The sequence below is a fragment of the Coregonus clupeaformis genome, chromosome 10 (assembly GCF_020615455.1).
Source record: "Coregonus clupeaformis isolate EN_2021a chromosome 10, ASM2061545v1, whole genome shotgun sequence".
Taxonomy (NCBI): Eukaryota; Metazoa; Chordata; class Actinopteri; order Salmoniformes; family Salmonidae; genus Coregonus; species Coregonus clupeaformis.
In genome coordinates, this window is record NC_059201.1 from 31,272,142 (window position 1) to 31,289,655 (window position 17,514).

At 42.2% G+C, this 17,514-nt stretch overlaps 1 protein-coding gene across 2 annotated transcripts; it reads left to right on the forward strand.

Annotated features, from left to right (window-relative positions):
• Nucleotides 1-4,796: 4,796 nt before the first annotated feature.
• On the forward strand, nt 4,797-16,689 carry LOC121575004 (DNA topoisomerase 1). 2 transcript variants are annotated; one of them, XM_041887756.2, is made up of 22 exons: nt 4,879-4,923; nt 5,362-5,386; nt 5,785-5,888; nt 8,417-8,513; nt 8,789-8,915; nt 9,072-9,109; nt 9,902-9,985; nt 10,281-10,359; nt 10,450-10,544; nt 10,755-10,870; nt 10,991-11,112; nt 11,259-11,381; nt 11,581-11,768; nt 12,860-13,004; nt 13,232-13,375; nt 13,457-13,642; nt 13,798-13,866; nt 14,065-14,179; nt 14,420-14,547; nt 14,798-14,892; nt 14,977-15,126; nt 15,339-16,689. In XM_041887756.2, exons 3-22 carry the CDS (start codon nt 5,819-5,821, stop codon nt 15,439-15,441), a joined length of 2,274 nt encoding a protein of 757 aa, XP_041743690.1. In that variant the 5' UTR covers nt 4,879-4,923; nt 5,362-5,386; nt 5,785-5,818; the 3' UTR covers nt 15,442-16,689. The 2 variants fall into 2 exon arrangements, with proteins under 2 accessions (XP_041743691.1, XP_041743690.1); XM_041887757.2 differs by lacking the exon at nt 5,785-5,888 and having other exon boundaries at nt 4,797-4,923.
• Nucleotides 16,690-17,514: the final 825 nt, after the last annotated feature.

Here is a 17,514-nt window from a genome sequence, read left to right on the forward strand (position 1 = left end):
TGATATCACATATATTATCAAGCATTTCACACATGTTATCCAGATACTGACTGTTAGCACTTGGTGGTCTATAGCAGCTTCCCACCAGAATGGGCTTTGGTGAGGCAGGTGAACCTGTAGCCATATTACTTCAACAGTATTTAACATGAGATCCTCTCTAAGCTTTACAGGAATGTGGTTCTGAATATAGACCGCAACATCGCCCCCGTTGGCATTTCTGTATTTTCTGTAAATGTTATAACCTTGTATTGCTACCACTGTATCATCAAAGGTATTATCTAAGTGAGTTTCAGAGATTGTCAGAATATGAATGTCATCTGTTACTAGCAAATTATTGATTTCATGAACCTTGTTTCTTAAGCTACTTATGTTAATGTATGCTATTTTTAACACTTTTCTGGGATGCTTGGTTATTTTTCTTGCTTTACTGGGAAGCTTAGCAGAGGTAGACATACTCAAGTTATTTTTATTAGTGCAGGGTGAGATGCACACAGTGGACTTCCTACTAGGGCACACCACCTCAGTGCAAAACATTTTACTCTGGTTCATAGGCATATGATTACTGCATACAATAGCTGTAGGATCAGCAGAGGCATTCCGGGCAGTAAGAGGGACATACATTTGGTTATTTACATTGTGTCTTCCAACGCCCATAGGATAATGTACATTTGCTGAAGCCTTATGACAACTCAGCGACACAATGGTAGGGATTAAATGAGCTGGACTTGGGTCATTGATAAGTAATTGTCTCAACGCAACCTCTCCTATCATTGCTACGCTGACGATACCCAACTAATCTTCTCCTTTCCCCCTTCTGATAACCAGGTGGCGAATCGCATCTCTGCATGTCTGGCAGACATATCAGTATGGATGACGGATCACCACCTCAAGCTGAACCTTGGCAAGACGGAGCTGCTCTTCCTCCCGGGGAAGGACTGCCCGTTCCATGATCTCGCCATCACGGTTGACAACTCCGTTGTGTCCTCCTCCCAGAGTGCGAAGAGCCTTGGCGTGACCCTGGACAACACCCTGTCGTTCTCCGCTAACATCAAGGCGGTGACCCGATCCTGCAGGTTCATGCTCTACAACATTCAGAGAGTACGACCCTGCCTTACACAGGAAGCGGCACAGGTCCTAATCCAGGCACTTGTCATCTCCCGTCTGGATTACTGCAACTCGCTGTTGGCTGGGCTCCCTGCCTGTGCCATTAAACCCTTACAACTCATCCAGAATGCCGCAGCCCGTCTGGTGTTCAACCTTCCCAAGTTCTCTCACGTCACCCCGCTCCTCCGCACACTCCACTGGCTTCCAGTTGAGGCTCGCATCTGTTACAAGACCATGGTGCTTGCCTATGGAGCTGTGAGGGGAACGGCACCTCTGTACCTTCGGGCTCTGATCAGTCCCTACACCCAAACGAGGGCATTGCGTTCATCCACCTCTGGCCTGCTGGCTCCCCTTCCTCTGCGGAAGCATAGTTCCCACTCTGGCACCCCAATGGTGGAACAAGCTCCCTCACGACGCCAGGACAGCGGAGTCACTCACCACCTTCCGGAGACATTTGAAACCCCACCTCTTTAAGGAATACCTGGGATAGGATAAAGTAATCCTTCTACCCCCCCCAACAAAAATAAAAAATAATAAAAAAATAATTACATTAAATTAAAAATACAAATTGTAAAGTGGTTATCCCACTGGCTATAGGGTGAATGCACCAACTTGTAAGTCGCTCTGGATAAGAGCGTCTGCTAAATGACGTAAATGTCAAATGTAAATGTTATAATGCTGTGAAAGGATACAGGAACCCAAATGATTTGGGTGGATCCCATCCTCCTTATAATACAAGCTTTGTTTCCAGAAGGTATCAAAATTGTCAATAAATGTTACACCCACATTAGTATGTAGGTCCCCTGTAGCTCAGTTGGTAGAGCATGGCGCTTGCAACGCCAGGGTTGTGGGTTCGTTTCCCACGGGGGGCCAGTATGAAAAATGTATGCACTCACTCTGGATAAGAGCGTCTGCTAAATGACTATAAAAATGTAAATATGTAAATATATTGTAATTACTTATTTATGTGTATGCTCCATTTATTTTAGGATTGGAGATATTTAGGCCTACAGATTGCGTTATCCATTTCCCACAACGAACATGTGCAGTTGTGCTTACTCACAGTTGGTGGAGAGGTCATGGTTAGGTGAGATGGTGAAAAATAAAATACAACATGCACACACATATTCTCTCCCTCTCTCTCGCTCTCCCACACCTGCACACAATATCTGTGTGCTTTTGTCTGAGTTACAAAACATGACTCTCTCTCACACTCACTCTCACATACCCACATTAGACCCAATGTAAATAAATTGTAATAACTTGTTTATTTTATGTATGCTCCATTTTATTTGAGGAAAATGTCTGCAATAAAGTACATTCACAGTTAAAGCAATGTCTTTGGTTTGGGGGTTTATTGGATATTTCTCCGAATAAAATGTGTGACCAAGAGGAAGTCGGCAGACCTGCAACCCTCGGAATGTGTGCAGGTTTTGTCATCTTGAGCTGAAAAATAGAGCGATGGGGAGAGATAGGGAGGGAGGGGAGGAAGAGTGCAGTTTAAAGGTTTATCATTAATAACTGACACAATTCTATAAGGAATACATATTAGAATAATAATACATAATAGAGTGACCAATAGTTATTGTATTGTGATTGTTTCATGTTTCATTTACTCAACAAGTAGTGCCCCAAGGTGGGATCGAACCGTGTCTCAAAAGCAACAGAAAGGGTCAAATAAGGTCATCAAAATGTCCATTACGGCTATACATGTCTGGCTCCCGTGAATCAGTGGCCAGTATCCACTTCATTTCCCAACGTCCTCAGACATAGATGGACATCGAATACTGACTTGTATCACGGGTGACCTGGCTGGTCATGACAGTTCCATCCTATGGACATTCTCTCAGATAGTGGTGGTGGACTGCAGTATTTCCACAGGGGCCAGAACAGCCTCAATTTATTTATCAAATCACCATTCCATCTCCTATGGGCTCTACACAGTTGCTTCTGCATCTCAAATTGGCACTGCTAAAGAAAAATATATGTTGCAGCTATTTATCTATTCAGTTCAAATGCACAACGGAACCTCTATCTGATAAAAATGGCCCTTTGGTGTGTGCTGTTAGGTGCTGTGTTGCATAGAATTAGGAATTAGAATACTAGAATGGACATAAAAGGTCTTATGACAGTAAAGGTCAGCCATTTTGGTCAGGGAGTTGGTAAACCATGGTCAGCCGATGTGCTGTGATAAGATATTGTGTAAAACAATGAATTTGAAGATTATGCCACCCCGGGTCCTCTCCAAATACTACCGCTGCACCATCGAGAGCATCCTGACCGGTTGCATCATGGCCTGGTAAGGGAATTGCTCCGTCCACGACTGCAAGGCCCTCCAGCGGGTGGTGAAGATGGCCCAGTACATCACTGGGACCGTGCTTCCACCCATCCAGGACATCAACTCAAAACGGTGCCTGAGGAAGGCCCGTAGCATCATCAAGGACCCCACACACCCCAGCCACAAGATGCCAACAGGCTCAGAGACTGTTTCTATCTACAAGCCATCAGACTGCTGAACACTTGAACTGGAATGACCACCTGCTCTGATTCTCCGCACACATGCACTCACTCACGCACACACCCACACAGACAAACACACATCCACACACACACACACACACACACACACATTCATGCTACACACACATCACAATTGCTGCTACCAGACTCTTATTATGATTTCTAATTCTGCACAATTTAAACACTTGACCCCCAATCCCCCCTTCTTCAAAACACGTGTAAATATTGGACTATAAATTGTGCCTTCCTGTATTATACTTATGCTAAAATGTCTATTCTATTCTACTGAGACATTTACTTTATGTTCGTATTCTTGTTGTATTATTTATTATTGTTGTTGCACTGTCGAGAAGGAACCTGCAAGTAAGCATTTTATTGGACTGTGTATACCATGTATATCCCGTACATAAGATTAATAAAACTTGAAACTTGAAACTTGATCTGCACAGTATGTTTATTAGCTAGCTAGCAAGTGGAATGATTCCAATAATTTCTCAAATTAACTGCCAATATGCAAACATTCCATACCAAAAATGCAGTAAATCGACACTGGCTGAAATCGGTTGATGATAGGACTTAGACAAATTGTAAATGCAATAAATACTGATATTATAAACTGGGTGGTTCGAGCCCTGAATGCTGATTGGCTGACAAAATATTTATTTTTACTGTTATAATTATGTTGATAATCAGTTTATAATAGCATTAACACACCTCGGGGGGTTGTGGAATATGGCCAATATACCATGGATAATATACCATGGTATCCAGGCACCTCGCGATGCGTAGCGCATAAGAACAGCTCACCCACTTGGGCCTTATTGCTTAATTACAACACTAACAGCTTTTCAATAAAACAAACATTGAGACATTTATGGTTTGTTTATATATATATTAGAGGCTATTTATACAGAAAATGTGTATAACACCTGTATAAACTGTATTTATAATTATACGACAATATTTTAGGTTAACAAAAATTATATTACACAATTTCTGATAGGCCTAAGTACGTATGCATGTTTTGTAGAAACTACGTAGGACCACTGAACGCGTGGGACGAAGAGCACGTTTTGAAGGAGGGGCTAAAAGCGGGCCAACAGCTTTTACCCACCCATTTAAAAACACATGCGCATGCGCACTTACATACAATTTGGACTTAGTCTGTTACACAACTGTTTCTTTCTTCATTCTGCCCGCATCACCTCGCCGGCGTTTTCCTCCAACACGTTTAACACTTTGCTTTTAACAGATTAATAATTGGAAATGAGTGGAGATCATTCCCACAACGATAGCCAGGTAATATTTGTAATCGTTTGCCGTGTCATTGCGAATGAGCTTTGTAGAACATTAAACTCGCTTGCTGTTTTATTTGCCTCAGCAGCCAGGCTACACTAACGTTAGCTAGCAAGGTAACTTGGCTAACTAGCCAATCGACAGTGAATATAATTGCAACAAATGTGACAGAAATACTTGTTTTGTCATACTTTTAATATTGTGATTTTCAGATAGTCCATTCAACTGTGAACTTTGTAGTTAGCTAACGATGGCAAAGGCACTGTGCGCTAGCTCGTTATCCATTTTATCAGACTAGTCTCATTGGCCAACCATCAGCAGGGTTGCTAGCTAGCTAGTCGTTAGCCAGTAAGCTAGCCAACAAGTTCAAAGTTATCCAGCTAGTAAGCAATCAATCAAGAAACATGGCTAGCTAACCAATCTTTGTTTTACAATTTGCAGATAGACTCCGGCTCTCGGGTCAATGGTAAGTGTAACGTCAAACTGAAATGTCACAATGATTTTCTCCAAATTCTGACGTGTCCGCACTGTAGTTAGTTAGCTAACGTTATCTACCTGCTAACATGGGCTAGTTCGCTAACAGACAGATAGCTAGTTTAGCAAAGGACAGAAATGGCGTCCAGAGACTAAGTCCTCTGCCTCACTCACAAGCGCCTATTGTTCAAATGGGTGGCTCTTTAATAGCTTTTAGACATTTTAAAATCTAGACTTGATCACAAATTCTTAAAGAACTGGAGGTGTTTTATTGGTATGCCAAATTAGATTTTGTTGTTGACCGGCTTAAAATGCCACATTCCGAGTCTAAAAGTAAGGGTTTGGGGGTTGAGAACTTAGTCTCTGCGCCATTTTCTTTTTTCTGTCTAGCGGTCTGACTGTAGAAAACATAGCTGAAGTGCAGATGGCTGTGATATGGAGGGGAAACACGCAGGACCGTTTGTATCAAGACATGATTTCCAGCGGTGGAGGAAGTAAAATCATCTGATGGACCCGTTTTGCTTTTAAACAACATTATTGTATAGTCTTATCCGAATTTATTATGGATAATTTTGTATCATATAGAAATACATTTACATTAGCTAGTTGTAGACTACAATGCGGGATTTTAATAACATCCCCTGACAGATTTGTGGTGCAAGTTTGACAATACACATTGACATACACTACTAACACAATTTTTGATGACTGAATTTATTGATTTGATAGCTTTGTTGGCATGGCCTAAACCACATGGCCACAGAGGCCTAACAAGTTAAACCCCCAGCAGTGGTATTTAACAAGTATTAATTACATTTTTTGAGGTTTCAGAAGCTACATGCTTCCCCTCACCACAGAGTAAAGCACTTTTTCTGAAAGATTCTCTTTTTGAACAATTTCAAAACAGGTAATGTCAATTCATGTTTACTAATCACACAACAATGTATTTCTTATGGACAAGGACTCCACTCCTAGCCCTTGGTACAGCATGGTTGGCTGCCTCAACATTCTACAGCTTTGGACAAACTAATAATCTTTCCTGATGAGTTTTGTGTGGATCCGTTTCAAAGTCCAGATAGGGAGTGGGCTTTTGACATGTAAAGAAGCGATCGCTGTCTCAATTCGAATATAAAGTTGTCAGAACACTGCATTGAAACCTGCAAGGAACAGCCTTTCCTGGTTCAAAAAAATTCCCTGCTCACAGCGATTTTGTATGAATACTAGGCCTATATCTTAGTTTGTCGTCTTGGCTCTCACATCACATAGTGGGCTTCTGATATGGTCCCATGTGGCTCAGTTTGTACTTGCAACGCCTGGGTTGTGGGTTCGATTCCCATTGGGGGGGGGTATGGAAATGTATGCACTCACTACTGTAAGTTGCTCTGAATAAGAGCATCTGCTAAGTGACAAAAATGTAAATGTAGTGTAGGCTATCCATTGTTGGTCAGAACAGCCTACGTCAAGCACAAAACCTGGTACCTTGTTAGAACATAGAATAGAAGGGTCCAATGGAGACTCAGGGGTTAAGCGCTGTCCCTGTATACAATATATATTTATTCCTTGTTTTGTCTTCCGCAGTAATGGAGCATGGGGCCCTGAAGTGAAAGCAGCCAGTCACCGATTTGCTCTTATTTGTTAGATTTAAGATCTACAAGAAACGCTGTAATGATATACCCACTACCCACATCCATTACAAGGTCTATAGGCAAACATCAGTCCAAGCTCTGCAAGGGCTTGTCCCAAAGAATCCTCAGACGAGTTTGTTTATAAATACCACGATACAAATTTAGATTTGATTATTTCATGGCTCTGAAGACCTATAGCCTACATTCCTACTGCAACCCCTAACTAATAGATTCTACCGATGCCAAAATATCTTAATTTAATCTTGCATCTGTATCCTCTTTGGTTTTAAATGCATTTGCCTGCCATAGGTGAAGTCAGATCATGAGGAAGGGTAAATACCATGATCTGTTTATTGGTGTCTTAACCAGTAGCTTGCTGTGGGGCATAGAGCCTTGTGACTGAGTCCCTATTTTAAAGACTCACACTTTTCAAAACATGCCTGGATGGGACTAGGAGAAAGTCATTTAATGTATTATGTTTCTTTGGCTGTCAACTCTTGTTTGACTGTGTGAAGTACCTGTCTTGTGTATGTGTCAACTAAGGAGAGAAGATTGTCATTGATTTAGCTACTGTTGCTGCTTGTAGGAGTGTGGTTAAATGAAAGCAGATGGACTAGGCCTGTTAGAACCTGCTCCCTCTCTTCATCCATGTTGATACTGTGTCCGAGGAAAAATTAACCTCAACTGTCAATGGGCACTAGGAGGTGCTGTCTTACCATGTATGCCACATATTCTCCCCAGGTTGGCACCAATGTATATCCTCATGGCCCTAGTCTGACTAAACTTAATTTGTGAAGGGTATTCTGTTAAGTGTTTGATTTGTCGTGAACAAGGGCCCCAAATCCAAATGTGCCTCAAGTTGACTGCAGATGGTCCTATTCTATGTTACCACTACCAACCAGTAATGTATTCCAGCTGACACGCATGCACATACAATCCGACGTCAGTATTCAGATTCACACCCAGGTGTTAGATGAGTGTTCTGGCCTTGCACTTCCTGAGCCAAGAGGCACTCTATCCTGCTCTATCTAGTCAGTCATTCATACATTACAACGCTGTAGAATCTTCCCATGTCTTTTTGTGCACATATTTGTATGATGCATGTTTTTTTTCTTACATTGCCTTTTTTTTTTTTTTTATACTAACTTTAGTTTTCATCATGGGAATCTTGTCTGAACTTGTTTTGTGTTTCTTAAGAGTAGTGTTTACTCATTGTTCCTGGTGAGGTAGATGTTTTCTTTTGTGCTTAGTATTGAATGTTTTCACCTGCTGGGTTTAGAGAAGGGTTGGGAAAGTGGATATTTTTTACAGAATGTTTCTGTAGCCTAAATGTTGACAATGGTCATTATTTAGCTTTTTCGTCAGTCCTCGTTTTAATAACTTTCTCATTTTTGCAGATTCTCACAAGCATAAAGATAAGTACAAGGATAAAGAACACAAACACAAGGACCACAAGAAGGACAAGGAGCGTGAGAAATCAAAATATGGCAACAGGTATGACTCTCCAGTTTTTTAAAGCAGGGTTGCGTAGGTGAAACGTAGTGCGTCACTGGGGCAGTAATTGACACCCACACATTTGCTTTGTCAAGCTTTTAACGTAGCTGTTTGTATGGTCATTTGTCTGATAAGCAGGGTGTGTATGAATGGCCATAGGGCAAGAGACTCCTCACTGTTTTATTGCTGTATTACATACTCTCTTAGTTGATTTCCTTATTGGTATGTTCGGTCTGATAACTGATGCAATGTTTATGTAATCTGTGAAATTCCAGTGACCATAAGGAGTTCTCGGAAAAGAAACACAGAGAAAAGGAAAAGGAGAGAATAAAACACAAAGATGGCAGCACAGACAGACATAAGGACAAACACAAGGAAAAAGACCAGAGGAAGGAGGAGAAGGTGTGCTAATTGTCCAATGGAGATGGATGCATTGCTGCCATTTTGGTTTAGATGTGTCAATCAGTTTGTCCAGTCTCTTCCTCAGTGAAAACCTGAATGCATAGCTCTTAACATTTCAAAATATGCATTTTTTTACTTTTTGTTGTCATCTTGCAGATCAAGCCAAAGAAGGAAAAAGAGAATGGCTTTGCCAGGTAGGTTTAGTTTATGTATTGTACATTTAACATTTGTGCTGCATACAATTACTGGTTACATATCTAGGGCCCTATAAAATGTGTTATTTATTTTGCCTCAATCTTTGTTTTTCCCAACATTGTTTCCCCCAGTTTTTTCCTTGTTTTTGGTCTCAATCACACTTTTTTTTTTAAATAGAACATCCCATGTTGTTTTTCTAAGTCCATAACAATGCTTAAACCACACCAGGAGACCACTTTTGGGGTCCTGAAAAAATATTAGGTGCAGTTACCCTTTAATTCAAGTGCAGCGATGGTTAGCAATGTTTCTGTCGCGTTCATGTGATTCCAGAGTTTACTAAATAAATTGCTGCTTGATTGATGCAAATAATATAATTCTGCCAGTTAGACATGGGCTACTTTGTAGTTAACATTTAATTGAGAAGGTTTTTGAGAGTCTCATCTCTACCAGAAGGTTATTATTAGCATAATTGCTAAGGTCTACACAGTGTAGACATGTGTGCACTGCACACATGCATACAGATGGGGGCATTCCTGTGCCGTTGCAGGAAAATACGAATCACGGATGCATGTTGTTCATGTCTTATGATTAACTTGGGCAAATTAATGAGTTTTCTAATAAGTTCAATACATTTAGTTGATTTCCTACTAATTTCAATACATTTCTTAAAATGGTTGAATTCTGTTATAATGTCTGGATTCTGTGCGTGTTTTCCACAACAGATTTGATAGAACCCTATATATTTGATTTCAAATGCACAATTAATGTAAATGTTTGATTTCTATCACCAGCCCTCATCGCATTAAGACGGAGCCGGACAATGATGACTTCTACCACTCTCCCAAGTCCCTGAAAAGAGAGCGTGACAATGACGAGTGAGTAGATCTGTACTGACCTCTGTCAACTGGCCCACTTCTTCCTTAGTCTTTGGCCCTGTTACATTTGTACAATAAAGATTATGTTGGCTGTAGTTGCCATGTTTAGACCAACCCCATCTGGTTTTTCGTCATTCTGTTGGGAAATGACAATGTTTGATCATTGTTGGCTTTGCAGGAACTCTACAGCTGCCTTTCGGTATGACTATTGTGTAGTTTGGTGTAGAGAAGACCAAGATAGTTGTTGAATCTACCATTAGTCAGGCCTCCTTATAAGATGTTTTTGTTGTTTTAGAACTGAATTCAAGCCCAAAAAAATTAAAATTGAAAATGACAGAGTGGACAAGAAGGGAAAGAAGAGGAAACAAGACGAGGTAAGTGGAAATCTTTTGATTTTATATTGGGTCTATTTCAATGATCCGTTGCGAGAAAGGAGACTCATGCGTTCTTTGTTTCTTGTAAAGGACACCAAGCCCAAAAAGACACAAAAAAACAAGAAAGGGGAAGTTGCTGACGGGAAAAAGAAAGCAAAGAAGGAACCTGAGGAGAAGTGGAAATGGTGAGTTTCATAGATGCCCTCCAGCTGTGTTGCTGCACAGAGCTTTTGTGAAGGCACACTGACTGACTGCTTCCTTGTTATAGAATGCTCATTATGGTGATGGTTAAAATATGGATGTTCTGTGTATCTCTGTTGGAAAAAAGGAATTAGTTTGTGCATCAACCATTTCGTTCTCATCACTTCACGTTGTTGTACCCTGTTGGACTACAGGTGGGAAGAGGAGAGGGCAACAGACGGTTCCAAATGGAGGTTTCTGGAACATAAAGGCCCAGTCATGGCAGCACCATACGAACCTCTTCCCAGCAAAGTCCGATTTTTCTATGATGGTAAGATTAATACTTGTGCTGCTAATTCTATGACGCTTGGTCCATCTATGAGTGGGCGTTGCTGAGTGGAAATGGTGGGTTTGGCTGGTTGAACAAGTCTCTGTTGAAATCCCTCTGTAGGGAAGCAGATGAAGCTCAGCCCAGAGGCTGAGGAGGTGGCCACCTTCTTTGCCAAAATGCTGGACCATGAGTACACTACCAAGGATGCCTTCCGGAAAAACTTCTTCAAAGACTGGAGAAAGGTAGGGAATGTTCAAGGCTGTAGACCTGGGGGGTTTGCAATTTAAATTCTTAGAATTATTTCATATTTTTTTTAGAAATTGTGATTTGGAACTGTAATTCCACACACACGATCATGATTTGTCTACCTTTGTTCCCTCTCCTACAGGAAATGACCTCAGAGGAGAAGTCTAAGATCACAGACCTGAAGAAGTGTAACTTCAATGAGATGGGGGAATACTTCAAGGCTCAGTCTGAGGCCAGAAAGGCCATGACTAAAGATGATAAACTGGTGAGCTAGAACAATACTTTGTGCTTTTTAAAAACATTTGTTCTTTTTCAAATGTTATAACCCCCTTCAGACAACGACTGTCCAGTGAAGTTCTAAATGAGGCAGTAGTGGTAATACCTTGAATCTTCAGGCTGGTCCTGTGTTCCAACAACTGTACCAAGATCTAACTGGTTTGACTCTGGTTCTCTGCTTCTTGTAGAAAATCAAAGTGGAGAACGAACGCCTCCTCCAGGAGTATGGCTTCTGCATCATGGACAACCACAAGGAGCGCATTGCTAACTTTCGCATTGAGCCCCCGGGCCTGTTCCGTGGCCGAGGAGACCACCCCAAGATGGGCATGCTGAAACGCCGCATCCGTCCTGAGGACATCATCATAAACTGCAGCAAGTGAGTGACAGGGTCCTGGGTATGGGTGTAACGGTACACGTATTCGTACCGAACCGTTCGGTATGGGGACCTCAGTTCGGTCCGCGCTGTGAACCCGAATGAATACATAAAATATATATTTAAAAGAACACTAGGCCTATAGGCTATGCCTCTTGAGTAAATCTGAGCTGAAAAAAACATTTCAGGCTATTCCGTTAAAACAACTAGAGCCTATGCGCACATTGTAATCAAAATTCTAGTCTTAATTGGCACATTTCAAACTATCTTTTTGTGACCACTTAGTATCCCCTTCACAGCTGATTCTGACCAGGCCAAAGAAATGACAAGAGCGATAGGTATGTTTATAGCCGTGGATATGCTCCCGTTCTCGGTGGTTGAGAAGAATAGGGGTTTCAGCACCTCATGAAAGTGCTCGGGCCATTTTACGAACTTCGTACTCGCACCCATTTCAGCAAACGGGTAGTACCTTTGACAACTTCAGCTTGCTTATATAGCAATGAATTGGCGGTTGCACCCTGTGTTGCGCTTAGTACAGATGGATGGACCTCCAGGGCTACAGAGAGCTACTTAACATTGACAGCCTATCACATTACCCTGGAGTGGGAAATGAGAAGTAGCCTACCGTGCTATGAGTCACACGAGCGCATCATTTCTTATTGTTAGAAAACATTATAGCGTAGCCCTATACAATGTCTGAGCCATGTTACATATTAATTTCACATGCATTTTGTACTTTTTGTGTTGAGTAATCGTGTTTTCATTGAAGAAAATACAAAGTGTTGTTCCTGATGGTGCTCTCAAAAATAAAAATGTAAACCGTAACTGTTGGCATTTCATTTTCCCACTGTACCAAAACCGAACCATGACCCCAAAACCGCAATACATACGAACCGTGGGTGAACCGCTATACTCCTAGTCCTAGGTGCAGGTGGCAATATGAACATAATGAAAGAAAAGGCTTACAATGTGCTATCCCCTTCTCTTGATTACATTGACCGATGGACTGCTTGTTTGGACCAGATTAGTGTGTGTTTGTATCGCCGTGGATACTTGCTCTGACTCAGCCACTTTATTATTTCTCTCTCCCACAGGGACTCCAAGCATCCCAAGCCTCCCCCTGGCACCAAATGGAAGGAGGTGCGTCATGACAACAAGGTGACCTGGCTGGTGTCGTGGACAGAGAACATCCAAGGCTCTATCAAGTACATCATGCTGAACCCCAGCTCCAGAATCAAGGTAGGTTGACTAGCAAGTTCATCTTTATTATGGCTCATGGTGGATGTAGTGATTGTGGGGGCGGGAGATGTATTGTTAGCTTTTAATGAAGTCACTCTTGAGACGCCAAAGGCTGCAATCCCATTAAACATTTCTCGATTCTGTTTATTTCCTACATATTTTTTCATTGTTGTGCCCCATGTCTCTTCCCCCTGATTGCTGTAATGGTAGTGTGTGTTGGTCCTCAGGGAGAGAAGGACTGGCAGAAGTATGAGACGGCCCGAAATCTGAAGAAGTGTGTAGACCGGCTAAGGAACCAGTACCGCGAGGACTGGAAGTCCAAAGAGATGAGGATCCGACAGAGAGCCGTGGCACTCTACTTCATCGACAAGGTGAGACTGCTGCTCCACACACACACACACACACAGCCCCAAGTTTGGTTGTAACATGTTCCCTGTGGTGCTGTGCCGCAGCTGGCTCTGAGAGCAGGTAACGAGAAGGAGGAAGGGGAGTCGGCGGACACGGTGGGCTGCTGCTCCCTCAGGGTGGAACACATCAACCTGTACCCCGAGAAGGACGGCCAGGAGTTCGTGGTGGAGTTTGACTTCCTGGGTAAAGACTCCATCCGCTACTACAACAAAGTCCCCGTGGAGAAGAGGGTAAGGCAGGCCTTGAAGAATTGACATTTCATCGCAACATTTTCGGTGTCCTTTTTCACTCGATATGAACTACAGTGGTTTCCAGATTACTCTCACTTCAGAGAATGCTTGCTCCTTGTTATTCTTACGAGTTGTAAATATTCTGTCCTCCTTAGGTATTCAAGAATCTGCAGCTGTTCGTGGAGAACAAGCAGCCAGAGGACGACCTCTTCGACCGACTCAATGTAAGAACAAAAAAATACTTGTGAGGAAGGACTTTCAATCCACGTTACTTGTGAATTGCAGCGTATTAGTCATGTCGCTGGACCTTGTGAGGGGAAAAACACTGAAGTGTGGGAATTGGATATCGTCTTGTAATTCTGCCCCTCTTGCCATCAGTCATATTTAATGGTGGCATTCCTCTCCATCCTCCATCTCTGCAGACCTCCATTCTGAACAAGCACCTTCAGGAGCTGATGGACGGGCTGACGGCCAAAGTGTTCCGTACCTACAACGCCTCCATCACCCTGCAGCAGCAGCTGAAGGAGCTCACCAGCCGTAAGTCACCCACGGCCATGAAGCCCCACCCAGGGACGGAGGTTCTAAGAATACACAACCTACCCAAAACATATTTATCTCAGATTTTGGATTGGTATGACCAGAGGTGGGAGGAGCCGTGTTGATGACATGAGAGCTCCAGAATGTTGTAGATATTTGTGTGCAGGTGGTAACTTGTAATATGGTGTAAAGTCTATAGCAAGAGTCATAGCAATGTCCATTTTCTCCCCTATTTTGTAGCTGATGAGAACCTTCCAGCCAAGATCCTGTCGTACAACAGGGCCAACAGAGCCGTGGCCATCCTGTGTAACCATCAGAGGGCCCCGCCCAAGACCTTTGAGAAGTCCATGCAGAACCTCCAGACCAAAGTGAGTCACGGGGAGGACACGGCCAGTCGACCTGACAGATGGCGAAAAAGGAAACAAATACTATTGCTACGATTTGGGATTTTGTTTTTAGAGTTAACTGTTTGATGTCTGCTGGAGGCATACTCTTCCCTTTGTTATTTTGGGAATACTTGGCTCTGTATTGGCAGTGTCTTTTATAGCCACATAGTAAGAATCCAGCTATACTTGGCCTTAGTTTCAAGATTATTAACGTTGATAATATTTATACCAGATTGATGCAAAGAAGGACCAGCTCTCTGATGCAAAGAGGGATGTGAAGAGTGCCAAGGCTGACCTCAAAGTACGGAGAGACGAGAAGTCCAAAAAGTAAGTATGTGGATATGATTGTCATCCACTGGTACTTATGCGCTGGGATGTAGAAGTAGCTGATTCCCTCCCTTGCTCCCCCAGAGCTGTGGAGACCAAGAAGAAGGCTGTGGAGAGGCTAGAAGAGCAGCTGATGAAGCTAGAGGTGCAGGCGACTGACCGCGAGGAGAACAAGCAGATTGCCCTGGGCACCTCCAAACTCAACTACTTGGATCCACGTATCTCTGTGGCCTGGTGAGACACGACCGCAAACTTGTTGACCATCATGCACAATGTCTTGCTCTCTCCATTGCTTGTTCCTTGGCCCACATACTCCGTTGCTCAGGATATGTGGGTGTCTTTTGATTAGTTAAAAGTAGTGAGTGTGTTGAGGGGTTTAGTTTTGAGTGTCTGAACTCCTGGAGGGTTGATCATTCTAATATCCTTCTGCTTCTGCGGTCTCCTAGGTGTAAGAAGTGGAGCATCCCTATCGAGAAGATCTACAACAAAACTCAGCGTGAAAAGTTTGCCTGGGCTATCGACATGGCAGATGACGACTATGAATTTTAAATCCTGTTTGCGGTTTTATAATTATGCGATTTGTATTGTAATTTTATTGGATACTTGTTTTTAGCTTAACCGATTACACCAAATGGCCAGCCTGACAAGGAAATGATAATGAGTGTGCACTCAACAAGCATGGTGAGGTAGAAGGTCGGGTGTCAGGATGTATAGGCCATTACAGATGAGCTGGAGGGAGGGGGGACGATGTGGGTTAGTCTTTGAAGGTTGGAGGTCAGATTCAAGGGCAGGACTATACCCACACCCAAAGGTGAAGCGGTTATCCCAATGATTGGATGAGAACCAGTGGATTACCTTTTCTCTCTTCCTCTTCAGCCACATGCACGACCTAAAGGTGTCTGAACTTTGAACTCTGGGGTCCTATCGCTACTGTATTCAACAACAAAAAATGACTGCTTTGTGTATCGTTTAGATTTATTCTTTTTTGTTCACTTGGTCTGTATTTTTAGCCCTCCCATGTATTATTAATGGATTCTATATTTTAATAGAGAAAAGTTAAATCAAATGAAATCCTGATGTACACCCACGCGCCTTTGAGGAAATGAAATGTGATCTCTAGGTGTGAGTTGTGGGGGGGAGACATGAAAGCTGTGTTTGGGTGAGTGTGATGTTTTAAACTGGACTATGTTGATTTTGTACCATGAAAGAGGATGCATTGACACGCAAGGAGAAAATGCTACACCCATGTCAATATTTACATAAGCAGGCAGAATGTGATTAATTTGTTTTACAGTATCTATCAGGGACTGATTTTCAATGTAAATGTGAACCAATCGTTTAATTTTTCACACCTTGCATTGCCAGCATCCTCTGAATATTTCTGCATAGTCTTCATTTGGTTTTAACTTAATAATTTTTAATGATTTGTTTCTGAGAGGAAAAAAACTCCCATATCTGTTACTTGAAAAAAAAAAAATGCTATTTTTAATTAATGGAAAATGTTTTTTTTCTTCCAGAAGGGTATGTGAGGGACATCAACATTGCCAAAAACAAATACAAATCTGTTACAATTTAGGCAGTTATTTTTTAAATTGTGTTAAAGACTGAGGACGAAGAACATTAACAGGAGTTTCAATGTGAATTTTATTCCACTCTAGTGTCAGAGGAAAGTCGGTGTTTATAGTGGTAAGCTCAACTTCCTTTTCCTGTTTTTCAACCTCTTCTGTCATAGCCTCCAATCATGTTCTTGTTTTATGCTCATTGTAGGTTGAAAATGAATAAAACCCCTCAACTCCACACTTGGGGTCTATTTTGTGTTATTGCTGCACTTGACTGATAGGCCTTGCACCAAAGGGATTGTTTTTTTCTTGTCAAACTTCCTCCACTGAAGTTGGATCTGTCACTAGTATGTTCCGCCTGCTCACAGTCACTTTTCAACATTTCTCAATATGTTCTGTGGTAATGTTTCAGGAGGCTTCCTGTGTTCCCTGAACTAGCTCAGTCTGTCTGTCCTGAGAACAACAGGCCCCAGGAAGCACCACTGCCTGTTGATTTCGGACCAGTCGCTATGAGGGATCAAGCAGGGTTTTGCACAGGCCTGGCTCTCATGTTTGGACTTCTTTATTAACACCTTGGATCTATTTATCAACCCTTGACATCTTTTATTTTTAATGAAAAGATTAAGCTTGCAAATTGTGCCTCTGACAGACTGCGGTGTGCAGGGTGACCAAGACCATATTGAGACCAGTTGAGTGCAGATGTCAAGCACCATACAAGTGATGTACGTAAGATTTAGTATAACATGAGTGCAGACTTCCAAGACGGTGAATTTCTGCGTGAGGGCATGTTTCCGAGCTGGGATCCATTCAACATGAGCAGTAACTGGGGCTGACTGGACTGATAAAATCATTTTGTAGCCATTCTATGATGCATAATGGGTTAAGCATTATTCAATAAATGTCATATCAGTAAGGCGAACATCTGCAGATTTTAGGATTGTTATCCTCTATCATAAAAGGTATCTAAATATCTTACATCTTTAAACCCACTATTATGCATTTGTTCATGTCCCTAGACTTAAGTATGAAAGTCATTCAAAGGACGGGTGAAATGCCATATCGA

Excerpts from the sequence above, each read along its gene's own strand:
- LOC121575004 (XM_041887756.2), top strand. The coding sequence starts at position 5,819 with ATGGCTGTGATATGGAGGGGAAACACGCAGGACCGTTTGTATCAAGAC. Across the intron at positions 8,916-9,071 it reads ACCAGAGGAAGGAGGAGAAG|ATCAAGCCAAAGAAGGAAAA; the intron begins GTGTGCTAATTG and ends GTCATCTTGCAG. Across the intron at positions 14,548-14,797 it reads TGCAGAACCTCCAGACCAAA|ATTGATGCAAAGAAGGACCA; the intron begins GTGAGTCACGGG and ends TATTTATACCAG.